The 22,762-nt window shown below is 38.9% G+C and overlaps 1 protein-coding gene across 1 annotated transcript; it reads left to right on the top strand.

Annotated features, from left to right (window-relative positions):
- Positions 1-2,923: 2,923 nt before the first annotated feature.
- On the top strand, positions 2,924-22,721 carry LOC148875343 (uncharacterized). The gene is made up of 14 exons (XM_088981852.1): positions 2,924-3,096; positions 3,224-3,300; positions 3,671-3,859; positions 8,879-8,970; positions 10,662-10,852; positions 10,983-11,161; positions 11,801-12,148; positions 12,241-12,305; positions 13,401-13,449; positions 13,553-13,709; positions 14,253-14,337; positions 14,554-14,623; positions 20,831-20,971; positions 22,160-22,721. The coding sequence occupies exons 1-14, from the start codon at positions 2,988-2,990 to the stop codon at positions 22,469-22,471; spliced, it is 2,064 nt and encodes a 687-aa protein (XP_088837978.1). The 5' UTR covers positions 2,924-2,987; the 3' UTR covers positions 22,472-22,721.
- The last annotated feature ends 41 nt before the right edge of the window (positions 22,722-22,762 follow it).

Below are 22,762 nucleotides of genomic sequence, written 5' to 3'. Positions count from 1 at the left end.
TGTTCCATGGTAGCAGCCGTCGGTTCCTCCTCAGAAAGATCAAAGGTGATACTTGGGCGGGCGATTTGAATTTTGAATCGGTGCTTGGGTTTTATGCATTGGAATTTTAGGAGATTTTAATAAACGCTCATCTATCTTATTATTTGGTTCAGTGGGTGAACTGTTTCCCCCAACGGTTGATTGATGTATATCCTATGTGGTGCTTATCTATTAGTACATACATGAAAAATGGTGATGAAAATCACATTACCAAACACCATAGTATTATACATACGTTTTTTCTTGAAAATAGGTCCAAAAAAACATCCACGCTTCCAAACACCATGGTAGTCGGAGGCTTCGTATCCGCCCAAACTTTTGGCGCTGACAGGCCCATCAAAATCTTTTCCCTCATCCTGGCGCTCATCTTTGGAGGCCCAGTGTTTGGACGCTAGCCCACGGTTTACATCTTCATTGGACACCTTTCGCGGGGTTTCTCAGCCGCTGGTTCCGCTAGGAACCACCTGGCAGCAGTTTAAGCCCATTCTCGGGCCTAACCTCGTGTCGAAGGCTCGAAGCCCCTTGCTATATTGGGTGCGGTGTCAGGTCCCGAGACCACTAGCCCTCCTTTGCGGACCTTTGAAGAAGGCCGTGTTTCCTTCTGTCCAGATGAGGAAACAGTCCATAAGGCAAGATATGGTTTGCAGGTGAAGAGTTAGTAAAGGTTTTAGCAATTGCTTATAGAAGGTTGAATTTTGGGAACCTTCTACTAGGGATGACCTTTGGCATTGACCAAGAAGAACAGGTTAGAGGGTGGTTCAAAAATAAAGAGCTTGAAGGGGTATCTACTGTTTTAAAAGACTTGGATGGTAGTTCGATTTCTAAAGAAGAATCGGAATTCGAGAGTAGCGGTTCAGATTGGTCCAGTGGCAGTTTGGAATGTCTTCCAAGGTGTTGGAAATCGAAGCTTTAGTCTAAGCGGAGTGTAAGGGGTAGAGGAAGAAGAGGGAGAGGTAGATAGATGGCCTCTTTTTTCTCATCCCTTGCCTGACTAGCATGTTTCTAACCATCTGGCGTCTGGGTCGCAGGCCATGTCCTTTTAAGTCTTCTTTAAGTTATTTAAGTTGTTTTGGTGTACTGGTCTCTTTTTGTTCATTGGGAGATGGCAGCCTGGGTGTGTGGTGGGCTCTCTCTCTCTAGGAGTTGTAGGAACTCCCAGTGTATACTCCTTGTATACTTCATTTTTTTAATAAATCATATCTTATCTTTTTCAAAAAGAATAATTCAATTATTAATTTGATGCAATTTCTAACATCTAAATCTAGGATAATTAGATTTAGAATCAAATAGATTATTGGATTTTTGGAGTACATTGACAGCCCTTTGGGCAAGTAGGGCCCAACCTAACCACTAAGTATAGCATATATTTAAATAACAAAATTTATATTAATACATAGATAGAAATTATATATATATTTTTATAATAAATTAAAATTAAATAAAAATAATTTATAAAAAACATCACAGTTTTATAACTAATGAGGGCAAGCCTGTCCCTATCCCAGGCCCAAACTTAGTATGCTTGGGGATGTGGGCTGGCTTTGGCTAGGCAGCCTATAAAATTGTCAACACACTATGAAAATCTAACCCAAGATCTTTTATATTTTTGGTTCATTAGGCTACAAAATGGGGTAACCCATCCTTCATAGCTCTTTCAAGTTCAACATTAACAATTTTTTATCAAAAACTAGTCAAAAACCCTAAAAAAATGCATGCCCATTGTGCTCTGTTTGGTTTAGTCTAATTACGAATGCCAGATTGCTCTTAAAGGGTTAGGTCAGATTTAAGATTAAGCAAACCCCAACCCGAAGTCTTAAACCTCAAGCTCGAGTTTAGGTTAATATAATTATAACTAAAAAGTTAATCTATAGATTAATTTAATTATCACTACAACCCAACTTTATATATTTACTAATATTTAAGTATTTTAAATATGTAAATAACATTTACAAAAAGATTATACCATTTAATCATTAATAAAATATAACACTAATGGATAATATGAAAAAATAATTATTTTATTAAATAATTAACAGTAATTTATTATTTTTATTAAAAATTATTAATATAATTAATTTAAATTACTGAATTATTTTTATGATAAAATACTAAAATAAAGATTAATTATTTTAAAAACATTACATTCCAGATTTAAAATAATTATCAGTTTATATTGTTTCACTTTTCTTTAACAAATCCTGTGTAGTAATAATAATAATAATAATAATAATAATAATAATAATAATAATAATAATAATAATAATAGATTTTGGTGGTTAAAACGACTTTTTGTAAAATGGAGTTTTTGCAGGCATTTATCCTGCTTTGGTGTTACTTGAAAAACAAGTTAAAAAGAACCATGAATATTCTAATATTGTGATTTTATATCTAAAGTTGTTTTGAGTTTAGGAGTAAATTCAGCTACATGAAATATATGATTATTTAATGTTGAATTCTTGTTCCATAACGTCAGATAGATCTCTCCATGAGAAACTCTCCACCCACCCTAGGCTGACCCAGTAGCCCCGACGCTTCGGTTCCCTGCGTAAGTGGAGAATGGGTCGATTTATCCAAAAATAAATAAAGTGGAGAATGGGTCGACTTATCAAAAAATAAAAAAATAAAATGGAGAATGGGTCGTTCACTGGTATGAACTCCCCAAACTCAACAATTGCCACGTGGAATCTGAGTCAAGCGTGGTTGGTAGCCGGTTGGGGCCGAGCAGGCAGTAGAATGATAGAATCCAGTGTAATTGTGTAAATATAGAGACTTGTGGTGTGGGCCCTAGCGCACATTCACGGAACACTGGCATGTTGCCACGTTATTGGTTATTTCCGAGTCCATCCTTCCCTCCAATTCAAAAACGCCACTTCCATTTCGTCCTCTCTCTCTCTCTCTCCCTTAGACACACCCACAGAGTACACGAGCAGCCATTGCTTGCTAACCAAATGGAGTCGTCTTCCTTTGTCTCCAAAGCTAAAACGGCCTTCCATTCTGCGGCAGCGAAGGCGGAGAAAGTTCTGACGGACATCAAAGCAGACTTTAAGAGCGAGAGAGGTTCTTTTTGTCTTTAATTCCTTTATCTTCTTTTTGATTTTCCCCTTCGTGTCTGAAATCTTTGTTTCTATGCGATATGTTTATTGCTTAATTCATTTATTTTATTCAATTAATTCGATCGGAGAAGAAACCGGAGAGCAATCTCAGAAAACTTCCAAGAAGCTCTCTGAGCACGAGCAGCGATTTATAAAGATCGAAGGAGAGGTAAAGATTGAATCTTTAATTCCCTATCTTCTTCGTTATAGTTAATCTCTTGTTAACTCCACTGTGCCATCAATTTATTCTTTTGTTGTGTCCTAATTGAAATGTATGGCCAAGTTATTTCATTTTCCTTTAATTTGACGTTGTTTGTTTTATGAATTTTGGGGCATACATATCACCTTTTTGTTTTTCTTTTTCATTCTCTGATTTAAGAAAGGTTAATACAAGTTATGACTATGATATCATATTGTTCAATCATGCACAAATACTTCATAGATTCTAGTATACTTGGTGTTTCTTTAATGGATTACCATGAAGAAGGATTGCATTAAAGACCATCTGTATTGATGCTTTCATATGAATATATATGCAGAATCATAATGAACTCAAGCGTTCAAAGTGGATACCTGCACACCAAGGGAAAAAGCATAATTGGCACGATTGGAAAGAGCAGTTGAAGAACATGACAAAACGAAAAACAGAAGGAGATAAGAAGAAATTTGAAAACTTGAATTCCGCTTTTCCAGCTGTTGACGGACAGCTATTGAATTCTGAAATGAAAGTAATTAAATTCTACTCTTTTTGTCATTACAAGTCATATTTAATTATTTTTTTTGATATGCATGAATCTGCATTTAATCTTTGACTAACGTGTTTTATATTAACATTATTATTGAAATATTATTCGGAGGGAAGTTCAATATGATGAATTTGTGTTTGCAAAATTGTGACTTTGAAGCCATTTGCTCTTCTTTGGATATTGATGGTGTGCGATCTAAATACTGCACGTACCTTTGCCTCGAGGTTTCTTGTCCTTATATAATGGAGTATTTGTGAGCCTTATGAAAGAGCTTCAGGATCTTTGGGCTGTGCAGATAAGGTTTGTTCCATTTTTGAAGGAGAGCAATATGTTGATAAGGTTTATCGTTTACCTCCGATTCAAGTGGAGCTAGGACGAGTCTCATCTTGATCTCGAGAAATTCGGGGTCTCTTGGGGAGGCCTTTGGAGTCGGTTATGTGGCGTTTCGACTCATTAGCTCCGAACTGGCACTTCGATTCTTTATTCCCGAACTATATTGGGTGTCGAGGTGTCTCTATGCCAAGGTGGTTTTTTAGGACGAGGTGGTTGGATACTCGAGCTCCGAATGTTGCGAAATGGGTTCGTTTGGCTGAGTTGTCACCCCTCGAGCAGATCGCGTCTACGTGTCCCCTTCTTACTAGGTCGTGCCAAATCACCCTTCATCAATTGCCCCCACTCCTCGTGCCAAAGGTCCTAACCTGGTGTGGGGAGTTCATGAGGAGTTCAGGTGGATTTGGCACGAAATCTAGACAATTTGGAGGGTGAACCGTTAGTCGGGCCTGTTCAACCATCTGGCTCAACCATGAAATGACCCAGGTCGGGTCTTGGGCACGCACGAACATCACACTGTTTATAAACTTCGCGGACGCCAAAGGGCGCGCTCAATCAATTTCGTCCTCGGGTAGCGTGCAATCGGTTTTCATGGGAGTCGTCGGATCATACATGTCTCAACCATTGATTGCTGAATGTGGTGGACTATAAATAGAGGGCTGAAGGGTCCATTACCTTCACCATAAATCGTGTAATTGAGCTCGCCATTCTTCCCTTTGTGTCTTTTTGGTGAGTTCGTCTTCTTTCACTAGTTGTTCCCCTTTCCTTTTCCTGTTCAATATGTCTAGTGCTAGCATAGATAGGTTACTTAGTGATTCTAGTGAGCCCGAGGGTGCCAAGGTGCAGTCCTCGGCTCCCGCCGGTGAGGCCAACTCTTCGCTAGAGAGCTCATCTTTACACATTTTAGGGGAAATGCCTTTACCAGACGTCGGGCCATCTCGGCTTGAGGAACCCGAACATCAGGTAGAGTGACCAACCTCCGGAGAGGGGGTCCCATCTTCTTCTCGAGGTTGGGATCCGGACAACTTCGTCCCTTCCACGATGACCTCGGACAGATTGTTGTCCTTGGTATCCTGTTACCGTCTCCTCGACACCCTTGTCTTCAGTATTCCTTTGGGTCAATACCCTTGGGTTCACGGTCATCACGAGCTTGCGGTTTTTGAGGAGCAGCTTGTAGCTGGGTTGCGCTTCCCGTTCCACCCTTTCATCGTAGAAATCATTAAGTTCTTTAACATCACTATTGACCACCTACACCCGAATTCCATCCATACCACTGTTGGCACGATCTCACTTTTCCACAAGTATAGCCGACCTCTTACCTTAGACATATTTAGTTCGATTTGCTCCATCAAGAAGAACTCTTCTTGCTTGCACGGGGACACTCGTAAAAGCTATTATATCTCTCATCGCCCTGGGTTCAAGGTTCTGTCCGGTAACCCAATCAAAGTATCGGCCTGGAAGAGGAGGTATTTCTTTGTTTAGAATCCTGAGAGATGGCCATTCCTGACTCACTGGCGAGTGGCCATTAAGGACCTTGGGGTAAGGTTGGATGTTGAGACTAGGGCAGTCATTAACTCTTGGTGGGACCTCAGCCTTGAAATGAAAGATTTCCTGGTTGAGGAAAATCTTGTACGAGCTGGGCTGAGTCCTCCTGGTAGGTCTCCACCTCGACACACACATTGCTTTTCCTTTTTTCTTTTTGCACTTACTTCAGTTCGTGGATAACTTTTTCTTCTCTCTTGTAGAAGCTATGACGGGTGTTGACGTTGCTAACCTTCTGAGGAGTGTTTAGCGAAGGAGAGCATAATGATTCCGCGACTCGGGTTTCTTAAGAGCAAGGATGCCGTGTTTCCTACAGAGGTCGCAGAGTGGGCTGACATGCCAACGAGTCAGCTTGTAGGGAGAGCGGCTAGCTATTGTATGGTGGTAACCTACCCCTTTGTTTACCTTCTTATTCTTCTGTTAATGGTACTTACGCTTGCTTTCTATTTATTAGGTGAATTCCACTATCCATCTATGAGGACGTACTTGGCTGACTGGTGCTCTACACTCTGTGCTGCATTGCATTCCGCAGGTAGGGTCTTGTGTAGTAGATAACTTGCGAGTGGGTCGATCCAGCTCGGTTCCGCTTGTGACACGGGAGTGACCTCTTCTGCTCCCCGAGAATGCTGGGTCGAGGTAAGCCTTCTATGTACACAGTTCGCATAGTGTTGTTGCTCGTGCTAGCTAGTCGTGACAAGGCGTCGACTTCAACGTTCTCGGACCTCGGAATTTGTCTGATAAAGCAGGAGACGAAGTTGTGCAAGATCTCTTTGACTTTGGCCAAGTAAGTTGCCATAGTGGGGTCATGGGCTTCGTATTCACCAATGATTTGGTTAACCACTAGTTGTGAGTCGCTGCATACGATGAGGTGCTTTGCTTTCATTTCCTTTGCTAAGGTTAGCCCGACGACCAGTGCTTCATATTCTGCCTCGTTGTTCGATAGCGTTCTGATACCAAGTTCGGACTACCCCCCTAAACGTAGTGGAGAAGGCCACACACATGTAGGACTCATCATTCCCAGCTAGGTGCATCTGAGATTAGAAAGAATTCACATGGTCATTGGGGTTGAATGACCCGTCATATTTGTCTAACGGAGGCACCTTGAAATCTTTCGGCATTGGAGTTGCCAATAGCTCGGGAGATGGTGGGGATGACCGGAAAAGTAGTGGAGGCGTAGTCTTCATAGCCACCGAGATCACTTCTTCCTTTTCTTTGGCTTGCTCTGCTTACTGGCCTGGCTTCGCCGGTGGGTTGTTCCTGACTGAGGGGCGGCGTGTCTTGAGACGTCTACGTTGTTGCTTCTTCACCGGATCGGCGTTGGTGCTGTTGACTTCAGTCTGATATGATATTTCGGCATTATCGCGAGGTGGATCCTGGTTCCTTCTCGATAGGTTCTCTTGGTTGTGGGGTTCGTACTGGTTATCATGAGGGACGGGGGGGTCCTACCTCAAGTTTGCGCCCCGAACTCCGAGCTAGTTATTATCTCCTCACGAGTCATCGTTTTCCTGCTGGGAGTGCCGAGGTGGATTGGCCCTATTGAGCTGACTATCCTCGAACTTGCTCTTAAAATTTCCCTGCGAGACTGGAGGAGTGTGTTGACTGTTTCTCCTCCCACGGGGCGTAACCTGACCCCTAGGAGGAATCGGTACTTGTGAAGTCCCCTCACCCCAACGAGGGGATCGGTTGACGCTCTGGCTAGTTCCAGGTCGATTCGGGTTGTGGCCTTGACGCAATCTGGTGTGTTGAGGTGGAATTGGCTGCTACTGCAATGGTGGGAATTGATGTTGATACTGCTGGTACAGATAGTACCGCTAAAATTGTTGGACCTGCTGTATTTGGATCTGTATTGCTCCGACGCACTGGACGAGGTCATGGAATTGGGAGTGCCCGATTCCAGGAGGGACCACTGATGGCTCGGAGAAAGTCGTGCTCATTGGGGGAAGCGAGACGCTCACTTGCGTAGCGCCTTGCGGCACAGACAATGATGGGACTTCGGACACGGTAAGAGGAATAGTAAACTGGCCAATGCATACCGTAGGGCCTTGGGGGAAGGTTGATTGTTGATCCTGCCCCCCGGTAACGTTTATCTCAGTACTTTTTCCAGTGTTGCTGGAAGAGTCCATTGGGATAGATAAAACTGCGACTAAAGTTGGGATGACCTTTCGATCGTTTCCCACAGACGACGCCAATTGATGGTGCGCGACCTAAATACTCCTAGCTGGAAGATGACCCGAACTCTAGTTGGGCGACGAGCTGGACCAATCTGCAGAATAGTAGATCAGAGAACCTGGGGTAGTTGACCCGGTGAGGTTGCTCCGATGCTTAAGTCAGTACTTATACTATGAATGCGAGCTGAGTCTTGAGTGCTTGAATGCTGGTGAGTAAAATAATCATGTGTACCTTTGCCTTGAGGTTTCTTGTCCTTATATAATGGAGTGGTCGTGGGCCTTACGAAAGAGCTCTGGGATCTCCGGGCTGTGCAGATAAGGTTTGTTTCGTTTTTGAAGGAGAGCAATATGTTGATAAGGTTTATCGTTTACCTCCAATTCAAGCAGAGGTAGGACGAGTCTCATCGTTATATCGAGAAATTCGGGGTCTGTTGGGGAGGCCTTTGGAGTCAGTTATGTGGAGTTTCGGCTCATTAGCTTCGAACTGGCACTTCAATTCTTTATTCCCGAATTGTATTGGGTGTCGAGGTGTCTCTACGCCAAGGTGGTTTTTTAGGACGAGGTGGCTGGATACTCAAGCTCCGAATGTTGCGAAATTGGTTCGTTTGGCTGAGTTGTCACCCCTCAAGCAGATCGCGTCTACGTGTCCCTTCTTACTAGGTCATGCCAAATCACCCTTCATCAGATATATTAAATTATTAACTACACTAGTTAATATATTCAGTTTTTTATGACAAGTTGACAGCGCTTGTCATTGAACTGATCCAGATGGTCCCTCTAGGCTTGTCACTGAGATGCTTGCTAGATTTCTTGTTTTCTTTGCATAATACTATTAGTAGCACTTTGAAAGGTTCTCAAGCACTTAAGATATTTTTTCTTACATTGATGGAAATTATGAAGTTCTTTTTCTTTAAAATTATTATGGTACTTCTGTATGAAACTGAAATTAATATTTTAACAGGGTTTAGAATGTGGGAATATAAATATAAATGCTCCCTACATGGCTAAAATTCCTCCAGCATCCATCCTTAAGCAATTGGCAGTGGCTGTTGAGTAAGTTACTCTTCTTAACCTTACAAGCAATGATTCAACTAATTTTACTGATTACTCGTTTACTCTTTTTGCTTTGCTATTATGGGAATAAACATCACTTTTTTCTATGTTTTCTTTATAGTTTTCATCTTCTGCTCCTGAGCCCAGATGGAGGGTTATGACAGGCTGGTAGATGGTGCAGAACCTTTTCTCATAGAATTTAACTAATCTTATTCCAGTATTTTAAGCTGCTACAAGTCTCTAGACATATTGGATGAGCATGATGCACATCATTCCTTTTGTTGGATTGTTTTAGTTTCTCTACTTTATCTTTACCTGTTCATTGTGTTCTTAAAGGGAAACACATTGCATCATTCCTTGGTAGATGGTGCAGAACCTTTTCTCATAGAATTTAACTAATCTTATTCCAGTATTTTAAGCTGCTACAAGTCTCTAGACATATTGGATGAGCATGATGCACATCATTCCTTTTGTTGGATTGTTTTAGTTTCTCTACTTTATCTTTACCTGTTCATTGTGTTCTTAAAGGGAAACACATTGCATCATTCCTTGGTCTCTATTTATGTAAACTTTGAACTGGAAAGGCATATTTCCTTAGCCAGTCAGCTCTTCTCCATGTATTCTTTATTCCGTTCCCCTTAATGGTTGTGTCATTTCTCCTTGTTGGATTGCCTTAGGATATCAAAAGAATTCCAAATTTACTATTTTCATATCAATGGATTCTCAACTAGGCCACGAATGTGCAGCTTTGACCTGTTACAGCAATTTAGCAACATGAATGTGGCTTGATCTTTGTAGAAGAAGTAATAGTTCAGAACAACATAGTAGAACTAGTGGCCTTTGTTACTGATTTTAGTTGAAGCATTTCTGGTATCATTTTAGATGATGCTGCATCATATATGAAGTGCAGTTTTCATTTATTTTCACCTTAGTGTTACAGAAATTCAGACTTCAATGAACTGCCATATATGAAGTGCAACTATTGACCTCTATTTTGCACTGGTTTTCTTTGTCGTGACATTACATTGTAGTTTATTTACAAAGTACTAATCACAGTGGCATATAGCTCCATATTGGCACCACGTTCTAAGACCTCAGGAAATTTAGTGTGTGAAGTATGGGAATATGTAAACCATTTAACATTTGGAAATAGAGTCGGTGTAGATAAACCTAACCAGACCTTTGGTCCTCTATAAGTTGTGCATCATTTCCCAAATTCAGTAATATGGGACTTTGGTAGTAGCTTTCATTTTTCAATAGGTTAGAATTATACTTTTCATGTAGATGTTAGTGTTTTTCTGAAAATCTTGCTATCTGATAGCTTAATATTATGGTAGTCACTCTCACAAAAGTATCCCTAAATGGGTATATTTGCTTCAAGCAGATAGTGAACTAAGACGTGTAATGTGATAAATCTTACAATCTTTTCTAAACCTAGTAAGTTTCTTATGCCACTTTTGAGTCTAGTGAGGGCAACAAAGCCCTTTTCTATTAAAAAAACTTGATATCCTTTGCAAAAGAAAAAGAAAAAGAAAAAGAAAAAAAGGGGATGGATATGAAAACTCTACCTCAGTAAGCATGGTTAATTCCATTTTCTTTTTCTCCTGCATTTGTTCAGGTTCTAGTTTCAACCATTGAGTTTTGATTACATGCTCAATGAGTTTCCAATTTCACTTTTTTCCTCTTTTCAGGTATGGAAAAAACTATAAATCAGTGAAAGATCTTGCGTTGTCTAGAGATTCTTCACCTGAAAGAGAGAGGGCAAGCTTGAGTTTTTCTGCAGTGAAGTCATTGATGCTTCGTGAAAAGGACGAAAAATCAAATTTTGAATGTGGCAATGATGATGAAACATTCTTATTAATCCAATCATTATTTGATGCAGGTATATTTACTTTGATTTGTATTTATTGACTCAATGGATGTTCTTTCTCTAGGTTGAATTTCTGATCTTTAGTTTCTTAGCAATGTCATAATTTTTCACTTCCGTTATAATATTTGCAAGATATTCGCAGAGGATTATTTCTGCAGATGGAAGAATGCCTCTGGGTCAGCAACACCAACAGTGACATCTTTGCCAAGATATTTTCATACTGCCCCTCCAGAAACCTTTGTTACTAGGCTATCTGAAGTCATGGGGAGATTCAATACCCTTCAAAAAATGGTGTCCTTTTGGTGCAGAGTGGTTGTTGAAGTATGTATAAGTTTTACAACTTGACTTAAGATAATTCTATTGTTTTCTGTTATTCTTATTTAATGTCAGATAACTATTCTTACCCAGCACAGTTGCGTTGCTAGTTGTTCTTAATGTATGATACATGAATATATCTAAAAATTTGACTTGACAAATGAATTAATATACATATTTGCATAGATAGGACATAGTGTTTCTTTCAACAAGATACTATTTTGGTGCTTGTGATATATATTTTCTTTTGCAACCAGGTGATTTCAATCTTCATTTATGTGTAACAAACTAAAAAGCATTCAGAACAAAAAGTTACTCATTAACAATATCTTTTGTGACCAAATGTAGAAGAGTGAAAACTATTTTCCTTCATTCAGAACTTCCAAACCAGTTACACAATCTTCAGGCATCCTAGCATTATGGGGCAGTTCTTTGATCATTAATTCTTGTTTTCCTTAGTACACACCTACGTGGGTCTTACATGCTGTTCACCTTTTCAGTGTCTTTTTTGCTTTTTCCCCACACACAAGGCTTTTTATGTCTCAGCTCTGTATTTTCTGGCCTAGGTTCAGTTTGATGCACTAATACAACTATACCAAATCTATTTGTCTTTAATGTCATTTGAAAATCTTCTCTCTCATGCAGCTGAGAAGAAGGTGGTCTGAAGGACAGCCTGTACCTGGCATGCCTCTGGATGAGAGCCCAGATCTAAATTCATGTCTTCTGCATCAACAATTGCAAGTTATTAACTGTTGTCTTTCCAGGAAGCATCACCGCATTATTGCCACTCGATCACTGGATTCTGTAACAAGAGTAGCCAGTCCAAATTCTGAAGAATCATTTGTTTCTCATGACATGGTTTCTTCAAGTCCTATCATGTATGCAAGGATTAACTCTGGCAATCTTGTTCTCCGTCTAGGAGCTGATCATTGTTCTAAAAAGAATTTAACTCTTCTGGAAACTGGTGAATCTATATTCTCTCCTGTTACTCAGGTATAAGACATACCTAGCTGGATAAATTTTTCCTTAGCTTTTTGGAAATACTTTACAAATGCTATGATCTAAACATATGTGTGCATATGTAGGAGGGTCCTGTTCTAACTGAAGAACTAATAAGAGAAACAGAGGAGTTTGTGATGCAAACAGGGAGGTAAGTCTATTTAGAAAGTTTATTTAATTGATTGTTCTGTGAAATATCCTAATTGTGAATAACCTCAATTTTTTTATCTTTTAATTTTTAAATTCAGAAGACAATACTGTGAACCCACTGTATTTGATCAAGCACTAAAGGGGACAAAACTGCAATTTCTAGTACTTTACTATAGCCAAAATTCAGAGGAATTAACTGATGTCTACTGGGGAGTGTCATCCTTCAAATCCTTTTTGCTACCTCAGTTGATATAAGATCACCCTTTAATGGTCCTTTCAGAAGTTCTGCACAGAATCACTCCTTGCTAGTGGTATTTGTTGGTCTTCATTGTACATAACCAAATAGGGCTGCAAGTTGAAGAATTTCAACTACATGGGGCTTGAAGGCCCATTGAAAATTTAACAATTCCCTATCCAGCCTAACTTTTACCTTTATGACCAAACTATAGTGGTTGGTTCTTCTTTATCACCTCTTGGAGCTGTTTCAGGTTCTCTCAAAGGAAAATTTGCTCCTCATTTTATATTTCCCTCTTCCATCATTTTTCCTTTTCAGTTTATTCATCTTAACTGCTTAATATAGGAGCAATTATTTTTCTCTTTATTGCCTAACCTTATGTTTATAAGGCAGTCCTGATCTCAGTGCCAACATGTAGAATTTCCCTGTTGATTGATAGTAAGAAATGCCTCGATGCAATACCACCTTTATTCTACAACATTCTCAACATTACTTATAATGTTGTGAAATTTGTAAATGGACAAGACATGTAATGAATAAACTAACAATTAGATTTCCAACTATTATTACAAATAAGATGTGTGGAAATTTTGAACAGGGCCTATTTGCCCCATATTTACCATTTAGTCAGTAATGAAATTTACTAATATACTCGTCAAGAAGTTTCACAAAATGGTTATGGTACCATGGTCATATTCTTAGAATTGCTGATAGTGTTGTAACTCTGTAAGATGCCAAAATAGTAGACGCAGAGTGAATATAATATATATGTATGATACATATTTACATTTTGTTTTTCTACCATTATTAATCTTCATAATCCTTGGAACTAATTCTAAGTGATCTCTCTGTTATGCTCAGTCTTGGTGCTGGGTGTTCTCAACTCCTATCTGACATGCAGGCATTCAAGGTGATGTCTAATTGTGAAGTCAAATTTATAGATGTTTGCACATCTTGTAAATGGTTAATAATGCTTGCCGTTTAACTCAAGTATACTCTATTTCATGTACTAGGCTGCAAATCCTGGATGCATATTAGAAGACTTTGTAAGGTGGTACTCTCCAGCAGATTGGATAGAAACTAAACGAAGTAATGAGACCAAAGACTCTTTTGATGGTGGAGATCCATCATCTAAAAGAGGCCAACTAAGTAGTCGGATGCAAAAAGAAGGTCAACTCTCCTCATTTTTTCATATTTTGCTTCTTAAAGCAGGCTATGTAATTTGTGGAATATTTTGATTCTGTTATAAAATTCTAGAGAAACCATAATGAAAACATTCATTTTCTGTTTAAATTAATCAGTGGACATGTGTAGAATAAAAATTGAAACTGCAATTATTTATCCTAGACTGATAGCTTTACTTTGGCATCTGGGACAGGAGCTATCCAGAGTTATTAATTCTTTGCTTAAATAAAATGATGATGCAGTGCCATGAAATTCAATAGACTCCTTTCTCTACAGATAGGGGGTTTGTGGTGATCTTTGAATGTTATTCAGGAAATTTTCTAAACTTGGATGATGACTTCGTTACCGTGTCCATGGCAACAGCCAAAAATGTGGAATTTGTTTTGTTAGAACAGTTAATCAGCTTAATACTAATTCAGTAGTTTGGAAACTTTTATCTGGTTAGGTTACTGTATGAAAAACATAAATTCTTGGTGTATATTTTCCACTGACCAAATGATAATGTTATTTATACTTGTTCACATCTAGGTAATTTATGGCATGAACTTTGGAAAAATGCTAAGCCATTACCTGCTGCTAAACAGACACCACTATTTGATGAGGATTTGGCAGTGTAAGAGATTTTTCTTCTTGCTTTTCCTTTTCCATTTTGAGAGAACCTTTAGGATTGTGGTTCTTTCCTTGCAAAAGCTTAAAACAAGGAAATTGAAAGCTAGCAGAGGGATGATCACACCTTTAAGACAATGCAGTTGTGCATGAATTTCACCTTTTTTGATGTTTATAAAAACTAAAATCTGATAAAGACATTTGGATTGTTTTAATTTTGTAGGGAAGGCATCCTGAATACTTTGGAAGACATCCAACCTGCTGTCCTTTTTAAACAACTATTTGCTTCATTAGTAAGTTTTGCAGTATATCTCATTTTTCTATTCCATTTCTGTCTTCTACACCAATTATTTTCTGCATTGTAGATAGAAAAAAATATTATTTTCCCACCTGCAACTGGAAATGGGTAGCTCCAACTGATTATAATCTTCCTACTTCCTAGGCTCATATACGAAACTGCACCCTATCCATGAATTGCACTTTTGAAATGGTTTATGCATGCTGTTGAATAAGTTAGTCTTACTTTAGTTTAGTGCTGCAAGGGCACATATGTAATTTTACATTGTTTTATTATTTGAGTGGTTGCCCTAATATAAGCATCAAAAAAGCTGGCACCGCCAGCTGATGTTCTTTTCCTCTCCAAAACCTTTTTTCTCTTTTCTCTCTTCTTTCTTCTCCCTCCTCATCTCTCACTATTCTGAGATCCTGCTGCATGTTTACCAAGAAAACATGGTATCAGAGCGACAGATCAAGTCTTCGGAGTAGTGTGATCAGTCCTTTTCTTTATCCAGCTGCTTTCTTTGTCCATTGGTGATCAAATCAAAGAAAAGGGATTTCTGGTTGACATGAGGAGGCTTGTTGTGATTCTTCCTCTCCCCTCTTGGTTGTGGGCCCAAAAAACACCAAGGGGAGGGAAGGCGAATGCTGTGAAAGGTTTTTTCTTTTTTTCTTTTCTCCTCAACTTTGTGGATTGAATTGATCCTTCTGTTCCCAGGTGAGTGGGTTATGTGGGTCTAATGACCTGTGGCTGTTGTGAGAGTGTTTCCTCTCAGCCTGTGGATCGCGTGATCCTTCTTGTGCCCTGAAAGGTGGGCTGTTCAGGTCTGCATGTTCTGTAACTACTGTGACAGCAGTTTTTCTTTCCTTCCTTGAAACTTCAGTGGTCGTGTGAAAAATTGATGAATTATTGTTTGGAGGGACTGATCAGACCTGATTTTTTATATGTTTTGTACATCTGAACTGGTTCAGTAGGGTTGTAATATGAGAACAAGTGATGTTGTGTGATCAGATTTGATTATGCTGTGTGAGAACAAGAATTTTGTTTTTGTGCCCAGAACTGTGGCTGGACTAAGGTTTTTAATTTTTTGGCTGAACTGTGAATCTGAACTGAAATGAGAACTAGTTCTTTGATTGAATTGTGACTGAACCGAAATCAGGTACCATGTCTTCTGATGATTCTGGTATGTCTGGTGTGACCTCTAGTTAGAGTGGAATGAGTGGAGGCTTTGACATGAGTTTTCCCATTGCTGTGATTCCCTTTGATGGTCTCAATTACCTAGAATGGTCAAGGGGAATCAAGCTCTACATAATTGCAAGGGGAAAAGTGGGGTATGTCAAAGGTAGAGTTAAAGAACCACAGTTTGGAGGTGTAGAACATGATAGGTGGGATTAGGAAAATAGCATGGTGATGTCATGGCTGTTATTGCCCATGCTACCACAAGTGAGAAAGACATTCATGTGGGCAGAAATAGCTCATGAGATATGGGAGCAAGCTAAATCTACATATTCAGAACAATGACATTATGCCAAAATATATCAGTTGCAGGCTACCTCCTCAACTTGTAAGCAGGGGGAGATGAGTCTCTCTGTCTACTATTTAGACTTGACCTCTATTTGGAAAGAACTATATCATTATCAGAATATAGACTGGGAATGTGATGCAGATGCTAAAGCATACAAGTCTTTGGTTTCCCAACAAAGGGCATTTGCCTTCCTCTTAGGGCTGAATTCCACATATGAATCTATCAGGGTTCAGATATTGGGGATAAAGATCTCCTATCAATGCAAGAAGTGTATGCTCTAATACAGTTAGAAGAGAGCAGGCGGAATGTGATGAATAATTCTGAGGGGGAGTAGAGTAAAAAATCTAGACATACTTGGGATACATGTTGGGAACTTCATGGGAAGCCAAAGTGGGCCTAGGAGCTGAGTAAAAAATCAAACCAGAATAAGAAGCTAGGACAACAAGGTCAAAAGAAGTTTAATGCAACAAATTTAGCCTCTCAAGAGCCTCAATCATCTACCACTACCATGAGCCCTTTCGTGATTGATCCCAGAGAAGATATCATTAATTCTTTCTGTGACCATTTGGAGCTGTATGGGAGGGCAATCCGCCAAATGGGTTCTGCTTCTCCCCCCTCAACTTCCTTTGCGTCTACATCAGGTAACGGTAATTTTGCCATAGCTTTCCATGTGTCCTCTCATCCCTCAGACTCTCCTTGGATAATAGATTTTGGAGCCTCGAACCATATGACGGGTAAATCCAATTGTTTTCAATCGAGACTTGATGATGGTTCTTTCTCCACCATAGCTGGTCAAGGAACTATCTCTCTTCTTCTTGGATTCACCCTTTCCGATGTTCTACATGTTCCAAAACTACCTATAAATTTGTTCTTTGTTAGTAGTAGTAGTATAACAAATTCGTTAAACTTCTCAGTAACCTTTTTCTCTTCCTCATGTGTGATATAGGATTTGTCCTTGAGGAAGATGATTGGTAGAGGTTGTATGGTGGATGATCTTTACATGTTGGAGAATAAAGCTAGTCTTGCGGCTATTAAGTCTAAGAGTCTGTCTAGTAAGAGTCAAGTCCATTTAGCATAGTTATTTGGGTCATTTATCTTTTAAATCGTTGAAGGTTTTGTTACTAGATTTATTTAAGTCAGTGTCAGTGTTGGATTTCACATGTCAAACTTGTTAGTTGAGCAAATGTTGTAGAAATCATTTTACTTCAAGGAATAATAAATCTGATTTTCCTTTCAATATTGTTTATTCTGATGTTTGGGGCCCTATTACTTTAACATCTGAGTTTGGCTATAAGTATTTGATTACGCTTATTGATGACTACTGAGATATGGGTGTATCTTATGCATCTAGAGATGAAGTACCCAAAATCATTAAAGATTTCCAATGCTTGATATTCACTCAGTTTCAAACGGAGATCCAAATTTTCCAATCAGACAATTCCAAAGAGTACTTTCATAGAGATCTTACGGAGTTTTTTGCTTCGTGTAGATCCATAAATCGCAGCTCTTGTGCTAGAACCCCCAATAGAGATGAAGTTGCTCGTGGGTTACTCATACGCATGAATGTTCCTAAATGCTTTTGGTTAGATTTTGTGTTGTGTGTTGCTTATCTTATCAACCGTATGCCATCTCGCTTGTTAGGGTACAAGGCCCCCCATCAGCTCCTATTTCCCAAGGCTCCCCTCTTCTCTACTCCTATTCGTGTATTTGGTTGTCGTTGTTTTGTCGAAGACCTATCTCCTACTCGTGGTAAACTTGATCCTTGTACCATTCCCTATGTATTCTTGGTTTACCCTTCTTTTCAAAAGGGTTATTTTTTACCCCGTTTCAAGGAAATACTATGTGTCTATTGATGTGTCTTTTTTTGAGAGTGACCCTTTTTTCTCTGCTTCTCCTCAAGGGGAGAGTAAGGTGGAGGAGAAATGAGTTTAAGTTCTTCCCCCTCTGCTTGACCCTCCATTCTGTGTTTATACTTGTCGTCGCAAGGGCTAGCTAAGTCCAAGAGATGTGGAGCTACTTGAAACTGTACCACCAACATCATTAGATTCGCCGGGGACAGATCCTATCCAACTAGGTACTCTCATTCCTATTGATGTTTCTGATCCTCTTGCTATTGATGCTTCATCTGCTAATGACCTAGACATCCCTATTGCAAAAAGAGAGTTAGGTCTTGTACCACCAAGCATCCTATTTCACATTTTGTTTCCTATGAAAACATCTCACCTTTTTTCCTTTCTTCCATTGACAGTGTTCCTATCCCTAAAATGTGGAAGAAACTCTCTTAGTACATGAATGGATAGATGCAATGAAAGAAGAGATAAATGCCTCACATAAAAATGGTACATGGGAGTTAGTGGATCTTCCTAAGGGTAAGGAACCGGTAGGGTGCAAGTGGGTGTTGACAGTGAAGCACAAGGTTGATGGCACATTAGAAAGGTACAAGGCCAGGTTGGTGGCAAAAGGGTTTACCCAGGTATGTGGAGTAGATTATATAGTGACTTTTGCTCCAGTAGCTAAGACGAACTCCATTAGAGTTCTTTTCTCTCACTGCAAATCTTGATTGGGATCTTCATTAGCTAGACATTAAAAACGCCTTCTTGAATGGAGACCTTGAGGAAGAGATGTGTATGGTACAACCTCTTGGCTTTAGTGCCCAAGGTAAAGAGCAGAAAGTGTGCAGGTTAAAGAAGTCCTTGTATGGTCCAAAACAATCACCAAGAGCTTAGTTTAGCAAGTTTCATCTGGCTATGCAGCAAATTGGCTACAAATAGTGTCAGATTGACCATACACTATTTGTGAAAAGGGGGGAAGGAAAGATTGCAGCATTGATAGTGTATGTTGATGACATAGTGATCATAGGTGATTGGAAAGTTGAAATTTAGAGGCTAAAGTATCTCTTAGCCACTCAATTTGAGGTGAAGGATCTAGGTTCCCTACAGTATTTTCTTGGAATTGAAGTAGCTTGCTCACAAAAGGGGATTTTCATTTTTCAAAGGAAATATATCCTAGATTTGTTACAGGATTTAGGAAAACTAGGGGTTAAGCCAGTTGACTCTCTCATTGATCCAAATCGTAGACTGGGTGACTGTTGTGGTGAGGTTATCAAGGATGTATAGCAATTCCAGAGACTTGTGGGAAGGCTCTTGTATTTGTCCATGACCCGACTAGACATTGCTTATGCCATAGGTGTTCTTAATCAATTCATGCATGCTCCTAAGACCACACACTTAGAGGCAGCCGAGAGAATCCTCAGATATCTAAAGAAGTTTCCAGGAGCTGGTTTGCTATTTCAGAACAATGAGCATTTGAAGATTGAAGTGTATACAAATGTTGATTGGGCTGGATTAGTTGATGACGGAAAGTCCACTAGTGGGCATTGTTCTTTTGTGGGAGGAAACCTAGTCATATGGAGAAGCAAGAAACAAAGTGTGGTAGCTAGGTCTAGTGCTAAAGCTGAGTATAGAGCAATGTCCCATGGAGTGGCTGAAGCCATGTGGATAAAGAATTTGTTGAGTGAATTGGGTTTTCCAGTTAATAGCCCCATGTCCTTGTATTGTGATAACAAGGCTGCCATCAACATTGCAGCCAACCCAGTTCTTCATGATAGAACTAAACATATTGAGGTTGACAAACACTTTATTAGAGAGAAAATTGTTAATGGGGAAGTGTGCACCCCATATGTTAGTTCTAAGGAGCAACTTGCAGATATATTTACAAAAGGCTTACATCACTCGCGGCACAATGACTTATGTGACAAGTTGGGCATGATTGACGTTTATGGAGTGTTGAATAAGTTAGTCTTACTTTAGTTTAGTGCCGCAAGGGCACATATGTAATTTTACATTGTTTTATTATTTGAGTGGTCGCCCTAATATAAATATCAAAAAGGCTGGTGCTGCCAGCTGATGTTTTTATCTTCTTCAAAACCTTTTTTCTCCTCTCTTCTCTCTTCTCCCTCCTCTTCTCTCACTATTCTGAGATCTTGCTTTGTGTTTACCAAGAAAACACATGCATTTAGCATCCTGCATTAACTTGTGGGCATGTTGTACTTTGTTTCAGGAAACTGTTATTACGTTATTACCTTTTCAATTTAAGAGTTGAATTCTCTCTAAGGGAATCCACTGATATCATTTAGCAACATTTTGACCTAGTAGTGTGTGTTCATTTGTATTCGTTTTTCTTTTTCCTTTATTCCACGGTTTGCCAAGAAGGCTGTGGTTGTCTCATGCATGTACCTGAGGAAATCCCATCCATTAATTCCTCACCCCCTGAAGATGTTACTATATGGAGAATCTGCACAATGGGAGAAGAATGGATTTATGAATGCGTTCTTATACTGTGTTTGAACTTTCTGCTGATTTGTCCAGAGTTTCTGAACTAATTTCTTCCCTTGCTCATTCCATCACCAAACCAATCTTCCAGCTTCTAAATATCTGGTTTACCAAAAAAATACTTACAAATGTCAAAACAATATTTTGATTCTTCAAAATATTACAGAATTTCTTGATGGTTCTTCATATTATCTTCCTGTTTTTCTCTATACAAAGTCTTATGCCCACATTCTCATGGGTTATTCCTTCTATAAATGATGTATGAATTCCAAATTAAATCTAGGTTTTATATTCCTCAATAAAAACTAATCTTAGTTTCGTTTATTCATTTGGTACTAATGCAATCATACATTTCTGGATTTTGCAGCTTGGTTCAGGCTTTATTATTGCTGAAACTACACTTGCAAAAAACAGTAACTTATCCAAGGTGTTTTATGAGTGCAAGGACTACATGATTGCCATATTCCAGGGAGATACTTGGACTGACAATATTGATGATCTCTGCCAGGTAGACTCTAGACCTGATTGTTATCTGTGCCAAAAATGCAGGTCCATACAGATTACGTAACAAAATTGAAGAAAAGGTTCCAAGTATGGCCATGATGGGTTGGATTTGAATTTTAGATAATTCTTGATTTGATTTTGATCTAAGCACATACTTAGTGATAAATAAATAAAATCTGACTAATTGAATTTAGATATCATAAATGCCAATCGTTTGTATATGTAAATGTGTGTTTTGTTGTTTCAACATATCAGATGAAATGGATCCATATTTCATCTGCTAATAAACAAAACTACCATTTGAGATCTATATCTGGCTTAATCAGATGAATTCTGATCAACTCCAGGTCACATCTCATACATTGTCAGTTCTAGGACTCCAAGGATGGTGTTGGAACCTTCACCTCATACACTTGCTACTGAAGTCCTTGTTGCTTTTTTCATATTTTCCATTTTATGTTTAAGGGATTCTCTTAGGTCTTATTATTGTAATTCTCATTTTTTTCCCAAAATTCTATGTATGTCCATATCAATTAGTGTCCTGGGCTTTCTTGGGATAACTATTTCTTGGATTGTGCAATTTTATAGATATGTTGCATTGAATCCTCCAAAGTTTATGTTTGTTGCACATGTTTAAATTTTGACTATCATCATGAACGCATATATAATTTAGTTTTCTGGACTCCAGGGATAAAACATTAGTAACACATCCTTATAGATAAACTTGGATTACATATAGAGGTATAGGCTTAGTGGGAACAGAGAAGTGGGTTTTCTTATGTCTCTTGCACAGTTGTTTATCATGATTTAGAAATAGAAATGTTCTGTCTGCACAGTTTTGATGAAATGAACTGTTTTCTATAATATCTTATGCAAGGGTAAAAGGATAAGGTGAGAATTCAGCAAGATAAAAAAAAAAAGAACTTTTATGAGATTGTAAATGGCTTTGGTATTACACTTTGTTCAATTTTTTTTTTTTTTTTTTTTTTGCTTAGTAGACTTCGGTACGATTTTTATCATGGTGAGTATGTGAATCACCTGAACAAGAAAATCCATCTTGGCATCTTGCCACATTCTTGTCCCTGTAGTAAACTGCCAGTCACTTGGTTTATGAATGACACAAGAAGAAAACCTGAGTTAATGGTATTGTATGGTTATAAAACTGATGCTTGCATTGTAAAACGGCTAATAGGTGTATGAAACAGTGGAGACAATGTTGATTCATCCAGAGGATAGCCATAGGATCATGTCTGAAGAACCAATAGCTACAGGTGAACCAAGGCGTCTATTCAAGAAATTTAATCTCAACTTTGGTGGCAAAGATAGGAGAGAAAAAAGATCAAAGGTTTGGAAGAAGTCAGAAGAGAATCCCACTTTCCAAATGTTCTCTGACCTGTTCGATGGGAAGTCATCTCTTTTTACAAAGAAGCCTCACAGGCCCAGCAGCACATCCCAAGCTGATGTACCCCCATATGTAGATGAAAATGCTCAAATTGTAGTTTAAATGTTTGCTTGCTATATATATTTCATATGCATTTACTTGTGCACCGTGGCCTACCCCCGATTCCCCTGTAACGTGAAGTGTGTAATACCAAAAATGAAAGAAATATGTAAATGACTTAGTGTTTTGAACTTCCACAAGTATTTCTTTTTTGATTTTATTTACCCCTCTCTGAAGTGAAGATTGTAGTGCGTTTGGGACGTTGAACTGGTTTCAAATGGATTGAACGAATAAAGCTGTTCTGTTGTATATATATTTTGAATAATTTATTCTTTTGGGATCAGTGATGCATGA

Source organism: Nelumbo lutea, chromosome 1, assembly GCF_056320005.1.
Source record: "Nelumbo lutea isolate HS-2025 chromosome 1, American lotus-T2T, whole genome shotgun sequence".
Classification (NCBI taxonomy): Eukaryota; Viridiplantae; Streptophyta; class Magnoliopsida; order Proteales; family Nelumbonaceae; genus Nelumbo; species Nelumbo lutea.
This window is presented reverse-complemented; position numbering and strand designations above follow the sequence as displayed.

Coding starts and splice junctions, on each gene's coding strand:
- LOC148875343 (XM_088981852.1), top strand. CDS start 2,988: ATGGAGTCGTCTTCCTTTGTCTCCAAAGCTAAAACGGCCTTCCATTCT. Junction 10,853..10,982: donor CCAATCATTATTTGATGCAG/GTATATTTACTT, acceptor AGATATTCGCAG/AGGATTATTTCTGCAGATGG. Junction 20,972..22,159: donor ATATTGATGATCTCTGCCAG/GTAGACTCTAGA, acceptor AACGGCTAATAG/GTGTATGAAACAGTGGAGAC.